The sequence below is a fragment of the Ailuropoda melanoleuca genome, chromosome 6 (genome assembly GCF_002007445.2).
Source record: "Ailuropoda melanoleuca isolate Jingjing chromosome 6, ASM200744v2, whole genome shotgun sequence".
NCBI lineage: Eukaryota > Metazoa > Chordata > Mammalia > Carnivora > Ursidae > Ailuropoda > Ailuropoda melanoleuca.
The window spans coordinates 120,851,569-120,864,088 of record NC_048223.1 but is presented as its reverse complement, the minus strand read 5'-3'; the positions used below and the strand labels follow the sequence as shown (position 1 = coordinate 120,864,088).

Here is a 12,520-nt window from a genome sequence, read left to right as displayed (position 1 = left end):
GCTGGCTGTCTATCTCTGTCACATAAATAAATAAAATCTTTAAAAATAAATAAATAAATAAAAATCCTTGCAGGCTTTTTGTAAAATTGACAATTTGATTTTAAAGTGAATATGGAAAAGCAAAGGACCTAGAGTAGCCAAAGTATTTCTGAAAAAGAACAAAGTTAGGGGACTAACACTATCTGATTTCAAGACTTAATATAGAGCTATATAGTCGCGGCAGTGTGATAGNGCAGTGTGATACGGACATAAACAAGACATGTAGACCAATGGAATAGGGCAGGGTCCCCAAACAGATCCGTGCACATGCAGCCATTGGACTTTAGACAAAGGTGCCAAGGTAATTCACTGGGAAAAAGACAGTCTTTTCCAAACCTGGTGCTTAAAACAATTAGACGTCAAAGTGCAAAAACAGAAACAAAAACAAAAACACCTCAACCCTTACCCACCACATCCAAAATTAACTTGAGGTGATCATAGATCAAAACAAGAATAAAATGGGGTTAGACCCAGGCAGAATTTTNAATTAGACGTCAAAGTGCAAAAACAGAAACAAAAACAAAAACACCTCAACCCTTACCCACCACATCCAAAATTAACTTGAGGTNGTTAACTTGAGGTGGATCATAGATCAAAACAAGAATAAAATGGGGATAGACCCAGGCAGAATTTCTTGGTCTACCTTAAATGACTGTTGTTATCTCTTTTCACTGAGTGTCAAAATCTGAATTCAGGTTATTCAATTCAAATTATGTGCCTGATATGTGTGTGTATATTTTTAAAAAGCCTGTTTCTACTTTCCATTTCTCTGCACATGTCACATTGCTCCTGTGTTGCCTTGAAAGAGGCCATCTGAATGATGTCCACTTAAAGGACCCATTTTAAATACCACCCATCATCTTGAGCCCCATGGACAAAGAACACAGGACAAAGTCCTGCCAGAAAGAGACGATAGAGATGTTTGCATTGAGAGGAGCTGATGGCTTGTCCCACTTTCATTGTCTGATATCCCAGGTCTGCTGGACCCTTGCCCTGACCTTAAGCCAAAAACAATTTTCAAATGTCTCTTTGAAGGAAACGTTCATGGGACAATGGCAGGTTTTACTTTCTTCCTCCTGTTGGCAAATCTCATTCCTGCCTTTGTTCCACTGTAGGAGGAGTACGTGTGTGATCAGCCCCCTCTTGCCGATGCCTGGGAAGCCAAGCAGAGAGGCAACCCACTTGGAAAATGCCTTCAACCTGCTTCTCTACACCCATCTCCTCTAAAGCTCCCACGCCCACAGCTGTCTGCGGAGTCAATTCCATGCCAAGAGTGAACAGAAAATCAGGGAGGTAGATAAACTTGTACGTGATGTCCTCACATCCTCATACATCTTATCTCTGAACACCCATAGTTTTGCCACATGGGAAGTTCTCTGAGCCCCTGGCTGTGAAGAGCCTCTGCCCAGCATCATCAAGAGTGCCCCCTTTCTTACACTTGTTACAACGTGCACTGTATTGTACATTGACCTTCTGTATGCCTGTCTCACCTCACTTCATGAGCCCTCCCGCAAGGGAGGGACCCTGTCTGTTCATCTCTGTAACCTCAACATCTGGCAGAGTTGAGGTCATGGCAGGCATGCCCATGTGAACGTATATATGACTAGGTGAAAAGTGTTCTTCCCTACAGAGTTCTCCCTACACTTAAATTGACTCAAACATCCTATTTTAATCCCCATATAAAAAGCTTCTATACTGGCAGCTTTTGCCAGTAATGTCAAGACTTGCAAAACATGTAAAACAAATATTTAATGGTTAGTCCATCCCATAGAGTGCTTCTGTAGATAAGAGAAAGTGAAAAGTTTGTCCAGATACCAGTCAAAGGCTAGTCTCATCCCATTCCTAAATCCCAACCCTAAATGTGCCAGGTTCTTGCCTCTTACTTGTGGCTCCACATTGCTCTGCCACCAGACCACATGACCTTGATTGTCTCTCTTTAAGCCCTTTCTCCTTAACCTTCCACAAGTGGAATAAGCCACTGGGTAAGCCCTCCATCTGGCGAGCTAGCTGGGACGTACCCCCCAGAGATGGCCAACTCCCTACTTCCCACATTCTCTTTTGGTAGTTTACTTCTCAGACGGAGCATGTAGCAACTCATATAGGGGACAGAGTTGAATCCGTGGGGCATGGGGCACAACAAGACAAGAATGGAATCTGGACCCTGCTTAATTCTCACCATCAGGGGAGGAAGTATCTTAACTTGAGATGGCTCCAGGGAGAACCATCTTTTCTCCTATTTTATTTGTGTTCGGATGTCACAAGGACCGACAGGCAGAAAGGAGCGTTCCAAATATGGGAAGTTTGCCCACCCCCTGTCTCCTGCCTTGTCTGGTTGTAGTGGGACCAGCAGAATCACGGTTGGGTTTTCCTGGCGCCATCTTCATGCCAGACTAACACAGGAAGTTGTTATTCAGATAAGGGAAACCACAGTTAACACCCTCCCTCCATAATCTGATGAAGAACTGCGAAGTCCTTTCTGTGTTAGTCTATGGAAAATTAAGCAGATCTCCTGCCTTACTCGTCAGGGAAGCTGTTAAGCCAAGTNCGTTAAGCCAAGTGAACTCAGCCATGATCCCAGTTACAAGCTTCAGAAGCTAGATGCTTCCGGCTTCGTGGGAAGAGGGCAGGTTTCATGAACATGGACCTAGTGGTGCATCCGCTGTGACAGAGGGACGACAAAACACCCACTCACTCCACAGCAGAAAGCCAAGAAAGAGAGGGCCATTTTAAAGCTAGAAAGGAAGCTAAAATGAAAACATCTGAAGGCAAATCTGTAGAGAGAGAAAGGAGACTTAAAGACTGGTGGTTGACACAGGATTGATTGTAAATGGTGACAAGGGATCCTTTTAGGGTGATGGAAGTGTTCCCAACTGAACTGTAGAGACCTTTGCAGAACTCGGTAAAGTTACTATGAATCATTGAATTACGTGCCTAAAACAGGTGCATTTCATGGAAGGTAGAGTTCACCTTGATAAAGTTGTTTTCAAAAAATTAAACTGTTGGGGCGCCCGGCTGGCTCAGTCAGTAGAGCATGTGACTCTTGATTTCAGGGTCATGAGTTCAAGCCCCACGTTGGGCATAGAGCTTACTTAAAAAAAAAATTACACTGTTGAGCACGCCATCTCCTTCAAAGGACGTTGTGATGCATGTCTCACTCTCCTGCAGGAGAAGTGCCTACTCTTCAGCCTGGCTTAACGGCTCTCCTGATTATTGCCGCCCCCTTTTCTGGCCTTTGACCATCACATCCCCATACTCCCTCTGCTCCTGCAAAACCAGGGTTTTCAGTTCCCTGGACTCACCAGCCTCTCCCAGCTCTCTCCCCTTTTCTCTTTCCTCTATGTAGAAACCCCTCCTGTCCACCTAATTTGTCCTTCGTGAGTTAGTGCAGATGTCCTTCCTCTACAGAGCGATCAAATCGAGCCCCATCCTCAAGGTGGGAAGGGGGGGGACTCCCCGGGCTTAGGAGCGCTGGGCCTCATGGACCTCATCCAAACTCTCTTTCCTGGGACTCATCTTCCCTTTGGGAGTGGGGCCTCACTAACTGCTGCTGAGCCCAGGGTCCTGGCCTTGGAGGCACTACCCACTTCCCCTGCCCCTGTCCTTCCCCTCAGCCCAAATGGAACCTTATGGCCAAGACCAGACCGGAGCTATCAAAGCTCGGGCTCAGTGTTCAGGGAAGAAGACACAATCAGTAAGGAGCATAGAATGACAAGACTCAGCTCATCTCTGGCTGTGAACTACCCCAGGGGCTCTTGGTCTGGCTCCTGATTCTTGACTTTGCTCCCCACCTTCTCCGTGTGGCAGAAGCCACTTTCCCTCACCAGCAGGGCACCCGCAGGAAGGGCGAAACCTTCTAAGAGCTAAGACGCAAGAGAGTGAGACCCAGAGAGTGGCAATAATTTCCTCTCCTTTTAACGCCCTTCTTCCAGGGGTCCTTTTCCCGCCTGAGGACTGGCCTCTCCCTTATGCTTTCAGGGAGACCCCTCCATCTCCGACCCACAGTGGTGCGGCCTCACCTAAGTGATCCACCCAGTCAACCAGAGCAGAAACCAGACTTAGAGATGCCTGCCATTGGGAGCTGAGGGCTGTTTCTCTCACCTCCCCCAGCCCCTCCCTTTACTCCCTGCCCAGCAGAGATGGATCTTGAACCCCTGGCCCAGAGTTTGTGGGTCGCTGTATGGTGGCATCTTAGCTAAGTTTTGGGTGGTTTTTCCTTCATTCCACAAATATTTACTGAGGGCCTTCTATATGTCAGGGACCATGCTGGGGGCTTGGAAAACAGCAATCCATAAGTAAAGTTCTCGGGCTCTTAGAGCTTACATCCTAATGGGAGAGGCACTAATAATAGAACTACAGATGGGCTGCAAAGAATCCTGCAGAAATTCTGGTGGAGAAAACTAGAAGACTCACACAGGCAGAAATACCGTCGCCCTGGCCTAGATTCTCAAGTTTGATTCAATCATCCCTCCGGGACTTGAACTTCCCCAGACAATAACCTGTTGCCCCTCAGACAGGAAAAGAATCAACAACCTTGCTTCTGACACGTCAGCGCGTCCAAAACACTTGCCAGGGGTCGAGATGGGAAACCAGCCTCCCCTTGCCCTCAGGCTCCATGTTCTGGGTGGACCTCCCATAGGGCCTTCCAAAGGGCCATAGCTGACCCCAGGCCTCAGTAACTGCTTGTAACAACTATGTGTGAGTCTCCCCAGTCCTTCCGCCAGGAGGAGGAGGCTGCGGGAGCTGGGAGAGGGATCTGAGAAGCAGGCTGGTGCACAGCAGCGTGAGTTCCGGCCACGGGCCCTCTGGGCTGACCCCACCATCTGCTTCCTCACAGGTACCAACCAGCTGCCTTTTGCAATTCCTTTCCTGTGCCATTGAACCACCTGCGGAACTTGGGACACGCAGATCGGGATTCAGCAAATCTGGAGCAGGGCCTGAGATTCTGCATTTCTAACGATCTCCCAGGTGATGGATCCCATGGCTGCCGGTCCACGGACCACCCTTGGACTAGTACCCCATGTTGAGCGGTCCCCCACTGAGTCGCCACTTTGTTTCTCTCGGACCAGCGGCATTGGCATCACCCGGGAACTTGTTGGAAGTGCATATGGTTTAAGTCTGACCCCACATCTATCAAATAAGACTTGGCATTTTAAGGAAATACCAGGAGATTTATTTCCACGTTCATTTTTGGAGAAGTGCTGGTCTAGAAGCCCTTCCCAGGGCTCTGATCTGCCTAGAGCCAATGGTTTTGTAGAGCAAACTATGGTTTTAAAGCACACAGCTTCTCATATGAAGACTGTATCTTATGCAATGTTAAAAAGGAGCACCATTCCCATAAATGAGCGGGCTATCTACATAGAGCATCTTAGCGCTGGAGAGGGGAGAGGGCCGATGGGTCTTTAGAGAGACAACTTGCAATGGACCACAACGTCCACCAGAGGGAGCCAGAGCCCAGGCGGTGCCGGCAGGGATGGCTGCAGGCAAAAGGAAAGTCCTCCCGGTTTTCGCGCGTGGTTTGCGAGCGCGCAAAACGCATAGAGTGCATGCGTGTACGCACTTCTCGTTGGCCGTATAAAATTAAACTGGAAAGTATACTTTAAAAAAGGTGGGAAATAATTGAGCATTATGGCAGAAAAACTGAGTAGGAAGTTAAGAAAGTTCAAAAGAAAAAAACCCAAGTTTTTAGAGACTATAGAATATCATTATAAATATATACATGTAATATAATCTAGGACAATATTGTTCCTACCTGGGGTAGGAAATGATTTCCTAAACAAGGCACAGGAAGCACTAGCCAATCAGGGAAAGACTGGTAAGTTGGGAGTGCACCTGGCATAAGAGACACCTTTAAGAAAGGCGAGAGCCAAGTCCACAGTCGGAGCCGGTGTTTGCCATCTATTGAACCGGCAAGGGCTTCCATCAAGAATACATAAGGATGTCCCACATATCAACAAGAAAACAGAAGCTTATTAGAAAAAGTGGACAAAAGACTAGAATAGACATTTCACAAAGGGTCATCTCAATGGCCAACAGAAAAAGCGTCCAGTCTCATTTGTACCCAGAAAAATGCAAATTAAAGCCACCGTGAGATACCACAACATACCCACCAGTGTTGACAAGAGGGAATTACTGGTGGGACTGTGAACTGGTAGAAACTTCGGAATAGAGCTGAGAATTTTGTAGGAAATCATAGCTACACATACCCTAGAAAGCAGGTCCTCCGCTCTAGATTTTCACCCACCAGAAGAGCATGCACATAACCCAAGGGGACATGTACAAGAATGCCCCCCAAATTGGAAGCAGCAGAAGATGGATTAAGAAATCACAACATAATCATGCTAAGCAACAATGAAAATGAGCCAGTCAAGCATATCAGGAAGTCTAAAAAAACATGATGTTCAGGGAAAAAAGCAGACACCAGGGAATACATACCATATGCATCTATTACTACAAAGTTCCAAAGTGGGATAACAGCAAAAAACCTGCTGTTTTTTAGACTACCAAAAACAATTTAAAATAATCTTTAAAAACCTAGTAAAATACAAGTAGGTTTGATGGTTAATTTTATGTGCCAACTTGGCTGGGCCATGAATAACTCTGGACGTTTCTGTGAGGATGTTTTTGGATGAGATTAACATTTCAATCAGTGGGCTTTGGCTAAAGCAAACTGCCCTTCGGTAAATGGGTGGGCCTCACCCAATCAGTTGAAGGCCTGGACAGAAGAAAGACTGACGTACCTTAAGCAAGAAGAAATTCTGGCAGCAGGCCTGACCTGCAACAGGGGCTCTTCCCTGGGTCTCCAGCCTGCTGGCCTTCCAGCCTCCACGATCATGTAAGCCAGTTCTTTAAAATCTCTTCTCCTGTCTCTCTGAGCAACCCCGACCAATACAGTAGGTAAACACAGATGAGATGTGTATAAAAGGTAAAGGCTACAGGGCAGAGACATAAGATGAACATGAAAGTAAAACACAGAGGATTAAAATGACAGGCGGTAGAAGAGGAAGCCTGGAAAACAAGGCAGCCCTGAGGTTGATGACTGTGAATGAAAGTGAACACAAAACCTGGTAACAATCAGGAATGAAACTGATGTAAAAGTGATCAGGGAGAAATCTCTCTTTTTTAAAGATTTTATTTATTTATTTATTTGACAGAGAGAGACAGTGAGAGCGAGAGCACAAGCAGGGGGAGTGGGAGAGGGAGAAGCAGGCTCCCTACTGAGCAGAGAGCCCAATGTGGGGCTTGACCCCAGGACTCTGAGATCATGACCTGAGTCGAAGGCAGATGGTTAACTGACTGAGCCACCCAGGTGCCCCACGGGGAGAAATATCTTTTTAAAAAAAAGCTTGGGGATGGCAACGAGAGAGGGAGAGAAGGAAGTGAGCTCGAAGCAAGGTTGTAGCACTGAGTGTAGGAAGCATCAGTTTCCCCACAGTGTAAAGACTTGTTGCCATGGTGACAGCTTCCCAGGCAGAGCAGCAGGGTGCCCCCTCCCAAGCCCCTTTCCCTTTCTGGAGAAGCTGGGTCCTGGCACCCTTTCCTGTCCGTACATTTTGGGATGGGGCCATAGTTCCTCCTCCAAATTTCTGAAGGTGACCGGGCTGCCGGAACACGGCCAGACCTTGGGGGTCCCCCACCAGCCCACAGCCTGGAGTAACCAGTGCTGATGTCTCTGTGGATTTCCTGCTTGTCTGTTTCCCTCTTGCATATTTGTGTGTATACAGCATCCAGATCATCCTCTATGTAAGTTTTGTATTCCGCCTTTTTTAAATATCACATTACATCACAAGTACATTATTGGAAATTTGTCGAAGACCGGCCTTTTCATAGGTACATAATATCCCATCCTATATCATTCACTGGTGGTTTCACGAACAGTTGTTGAGTGCATACAATGTGTCAAGTGTCGTGGGGTTCATGCAAGGTCATTCTTCGTCAGCANAGACCGGCTTTTTCATAGGTACATAATATCCCATCCTATATCATTCACTGGTGGTTTCACGAACAGTTGTTGAGTGCATACAATGTGTCAGGTGTCGTGGGGTTCATGCAAGGTCATTCTTCTTCAGCAGNTCATGCAAGGTCATTCTTCGTCAGCACGACTGTGGAACAGGTGGCTGGGGCTCTGAATACAGAGCAGGAGGCAGTTTCCTTACTGCTAAGAGGTGCTCCTTGCGGATTCCTGGATTTGGGGCTATTTCAGGTAACTGAACTTGCCTGTGTGAATGGGAGGAGCACTGTCACGTTTCAGATGGCTCACCTGGGTATGAGCACTGGACCACGTCCTGTACGCCCCACTTTGAATTTCCTGGTGGAGTCAAAGGCAAGTTGTAGCACCCACACTTGTCAGAGGCAACACGGAAGTCCTCTTTCTTGAGCGGCTGTTTCCTTTTCAATTTTTTCAATGTGTAATACACTCAACATGGCTCTAAATTGAAGACAGAATAATGTGTACAATGAAAAGACTCATTTCCACCACTTCCTCATCTGCCTGGTACCCACTTCCGGTAACCATTTTTATTAGTTTTTTTTGTGTGTATTGTTCCAGATTTTCTTCATGCGAATACAAATGTATGTGCTTATTTGTTCTTTTCCAACTCTAAAACGTAGTCTACAACTTATATTCTTTTGCACCTTGCTTTGTGCATTTGTGTAAAAACCATATTGAACCATATTTCTTGGAGACATTTCCATACAAATAAAGATCTTCCTTCCTTGATCTTTATTACTGTGGCATAGTATTCCATTGTATGGTTGGCCGTAACTCTCTAACCAATCCCTATTAATGGACATTTGAATTTGTCGTAAGGTTTTGGGATTGTCATCCCAATCGGGCCGTGTTGACTAACCTTGTGCGTATTTTATACACATAATTGCTGGGTCAAGGGCAAACCCATTTGTAATGTTTGATATATACAGTCACATTACTTTTTGTAGGGGGTGTGTCAACATCCGTTCCCACCAGGAAACTCTCAATCCCACCTTTGGCCAGAGGCCCAGGATGTTCGCTGCTGAGCCAGCAAGCTGAGCGTCTGCTCCACGCGAGGCCCCGCGCTAGACCGCAGCAGCACAAGCATAAGATGCTGCTGGTACTTCCTTTTGAGCAGAGGAGAGACAGACTATTGGACAACGCAGTCGATTTTTGACAGCATGCAATAGCACGATGATAGCAGGACTATGAGAACACAGACAAAGGGGTGATTTATTCTGCAAGGAAATCTTCAGCGGAAGCACAGGTGAGCCGGGCCCTGAAAGACAAGCAAGTTGCAAGGGGAGGAGAGGCACCTGACACGTGGGGGCAGCATGAACAGCAGCCGAGAAACTGGCTCCAAGGGTCACGGGTAGCATCGTTTGATGGTGCATGAGGAATTAAGATTGGAGAGGCNTCTGCTCCACGCGAGGCCCCGCGCTAGACCGCAGCAGCACAAGCATAAGATGCTGCTGGTACTTCCTTTTGAGCAGAGGAGAGACAGACTATTGGACAACGCAGTCGATTTTTGACAGCATGCAATAGCACGATGATAGCAGGACTATGAGAACACAGACAAAGGGGTGATTTATTCTGCAAGGAAATCTTCAGCGGAAGCACAGGTGAGCCGGGCCCTGAAAGACAAGCAAGTTGCAAGGGGAGGAGAGGCACCTGACACGTGGGGGCAGCATGAACAGCAGCCGAGAAACTGGCTCCAAGGGTCACGGGTAGCATCCTTTGATGGCGCATGAGGAATTAAGATTGGAGAGGCAAGGGGCGCCTGGGTGGCACAGTCGTTAAGCGTCTGCCTTCGGCTCAGGGCGTGATCCCAGCGTTCTGGGATCGAGCCCCGCATCAGGCTCCTCTGCTAAGAGCCTGCTTCTTCCTCTCCCACTCCCCCTGCTTGTACTCCCTCTTTCGCTGGCTGTCTCTGTCAAATAAATAAATAAAAATCTAAAAAAAAAAAGATTGGAGAGGCAAGCGAGGGAGAGACTGAGCCTTCATCCAGGGAAGGGAAACAAGGCAGCCCAGGGGTGAGCAGGGAAGGGACTGAGCCGTCTCTGTGGGCTTGTGGGTGGCAGCAACGTGGTCAGATCATGCCCCCAGCTACGTGCTCTGACCACTCTATTCCCCTGGACTCCAGCACTGCAGGAACGTGGTAATGCATGTCCATGTCACCCCAGGGCATCCTTGCTGCCTAAACTGGGACCTCACAATAGCCCCCAAGTAGGCCAGTTATGATGCAAGAGAAGTTTGTGACTGTCCCTTAGGTTCCCATTACACTGTCCTGGAAAGCAACTCCAGGCACTGGCACCTCCCTCTAGCCTAGTGTGGCAGTATGATCAGAGAATGGGAGAGTGGCTGTCAGAAGGTAGGAAAACAGAGGACCCAAGTAAGGAAGCCTGCAGAGGGAATGTGGAGTAAGACCGGAATGCCAGTCAGAATATGTACCATGAGCGATTCCTTTCGGGATAAAGACTCCCTGTGCAGCCAACGGGGTCTGTGTCCTGCTTCGCCATTGGAGTGAGTGTAGCCTGTGCTTCTGGTCCTTTCTCCCCGCCCCACCCTGCCCCGGAATGAGCCAAGGGGAGGAGCCCACTGTGGTCACAGTGGTCCTAGTCTGAGGAACGCAGAGTAGCCCTGAGGTTTCCCACCCCAAAACTACAAGTAGGAAGACCCTTCCTGGAGTCCTACTTTACCTGACTCTCTGCCTTTCAGGATATGGACCAAATTCTACAAATCAGATCCACGCATTGCCCTCGGGAAGTACTCCCCCCTGGAAAAAGAGATTCTAGTAAGTGTCCTAAAGCTTATTCACAAGGAGGCCCTGTTGCAGCCAGGCGGTAGGCTGGGGGGTGGGTGGGGCAAGCCAGAGGTTCCAAACCCACCAGCCACAGAGACACAAGTCTCCCAGTGGCCTCGAGTCGGCTGCCTCTGCTTGAGACTCCCACCCTTACAGAGCAAATCCTCCCTTGTTTCAAAGTCCTGATCAGGAATAGAACTGTGAGTGCTGACCAGCGACAGGGGCTGCCATCTCGAAAGCCCTTCCCTTGTGAGAGTCGCTCTCATAGGTAAGGCCTCGCCATCGCCCTGTAAGTCGGTACAATTCTTTCAAATTCATGGTAGAGAAGGAGAGACGGGATTGGAACCCTGGCCTGTCTGACCCCACAGCTCCACCCCGTTTCCCACCACACAGGGGCTCAGCCACTCAGCCATGGGGGGGGGAGGTGCCACGAGGCAAAGCTTTCTGTGGGGGCCCCCTGCTCCTGTCCCGTCGGGATTTTAACAGTCCCCTTCCCGTCGTCAGCGTCTGGGCGGTGTTCACACTGTAGCAGCCAAAAGGTTCCTGACTCACAAGCAAGAGGAAGAGTGGGAAATGCTCAAGGAGCAACAGTCACTGTCCTCGGACTACAAGCGGGCAATGGACTATAGAACACAGCATTCCCCTCCCTGTGCCACCTGTAGGCCCCTAGAAAAAATGTGGACAGCAACGGTGATCGTGCCCCCAGAGGAGTTAAGAATGCCACAGCGTGAGAAGCTCACCATCGTCAAGCACATAGAAAGGATGCAGCTTGCTCGGGCCCTAAGGAGCAGGCAGCTCTTGCCCTACATCGAGAGGTTTCGGGGCTCTTCCTTTCTGTCTAGAGGGGGCCTGTGCCCAACGATGAAAGACAAGACGAGGGAAGACGAGGACGATGAGGACGCTGATTTCTACAGTGACGCCAAGCAAGAGGAGAAAGGCGATGCTGCGAACACAGCCACAAAAAGACAAGAAATCAACATGAATGTAATTTTCAAGTCAGAAGAACCAAAAAAGTGTTTCACAAACCAGCCAAACGACTGGAAACCATTCCTCCCCACCAAGAAAGTGGAACGGTCCATCACTGGCTTAACCAACCGGAATCTTCTCCACTTGGCTGAATTCCCTGGCGACCTAATGCTAATGAATCAGGACTTTATATCACGGGGAGCCCACCCCACTGAGGCGGCCAAGGCCAGCCTCCTGGGGGAAGAGAGCCCCTGGAAAGAGTACATACACAAAGCCTCTCGTCGGTATTAAAGTCCTACTTATTCCCATAGTAACGGAGCGTCCTGGTCCTTATTATTCCTGCAGCTCTGCCCGGGGATCTCCCCGGCTCCTCCAGGTAAGAGCTACAGGCAGAAGCTTCCCAGTTTCGGGCATCCCTGGGCTCTCGGCTCTCGGCTGCCACCCTTACCCGCATCCCAGGCCTTTACGGGGTGCAGGCCCCTCCTTTGCACCCACTGCTGCGGGCCCTGTGTCTCTTCCCCCGACGGTGAAACAAATCACCTTCGAATGTACTGGCTTAAAACAACACTCGTTCATTTAGCTTGTTATTCTGCGGCTCAGCAGTTAGGTTGGGGTCAGTCGGGCTCCTCATGTGTCTGCAGTCACCTGCAGGTCAGGTAGGTGACTCTTGCGGGGTCGCATGACCATCAGCGGGGTCTGTGGGAGGGACTGGCCACATGTTTCCTGCACACAGCAGGCTGGCCAGG

General features: G+C 48.7%; 1 protein-coding gene across 1 annotated transcript; it reads left to right on the top strand.

The window, feature by feature from the left end:
* The first annotated feature begins 10,335 nt into the window (after positions 1-10,335).
* On the top strand, positions 10,336-12,065 carry C6H10orf120 (chromosome 6 C10orf120 homolog). Its single transcript, XM_002930999.4, has 3 exons — positions 10,336-10,528; positions 10,724-10,799; positions 11,313-12,065. Exons 1-3 carry the CDS (start codon positions 10,344-10,346, stop codon positions 12,063-12,065), a joined length of 1,014 nt encoding a protein of 337 aa, XP_002931045.3. The 5' UTR covers positions 10,336-10,343.
* The last annotated feature ends 455 nt before the right edge of the window (positions 12,066-12,520 follow it).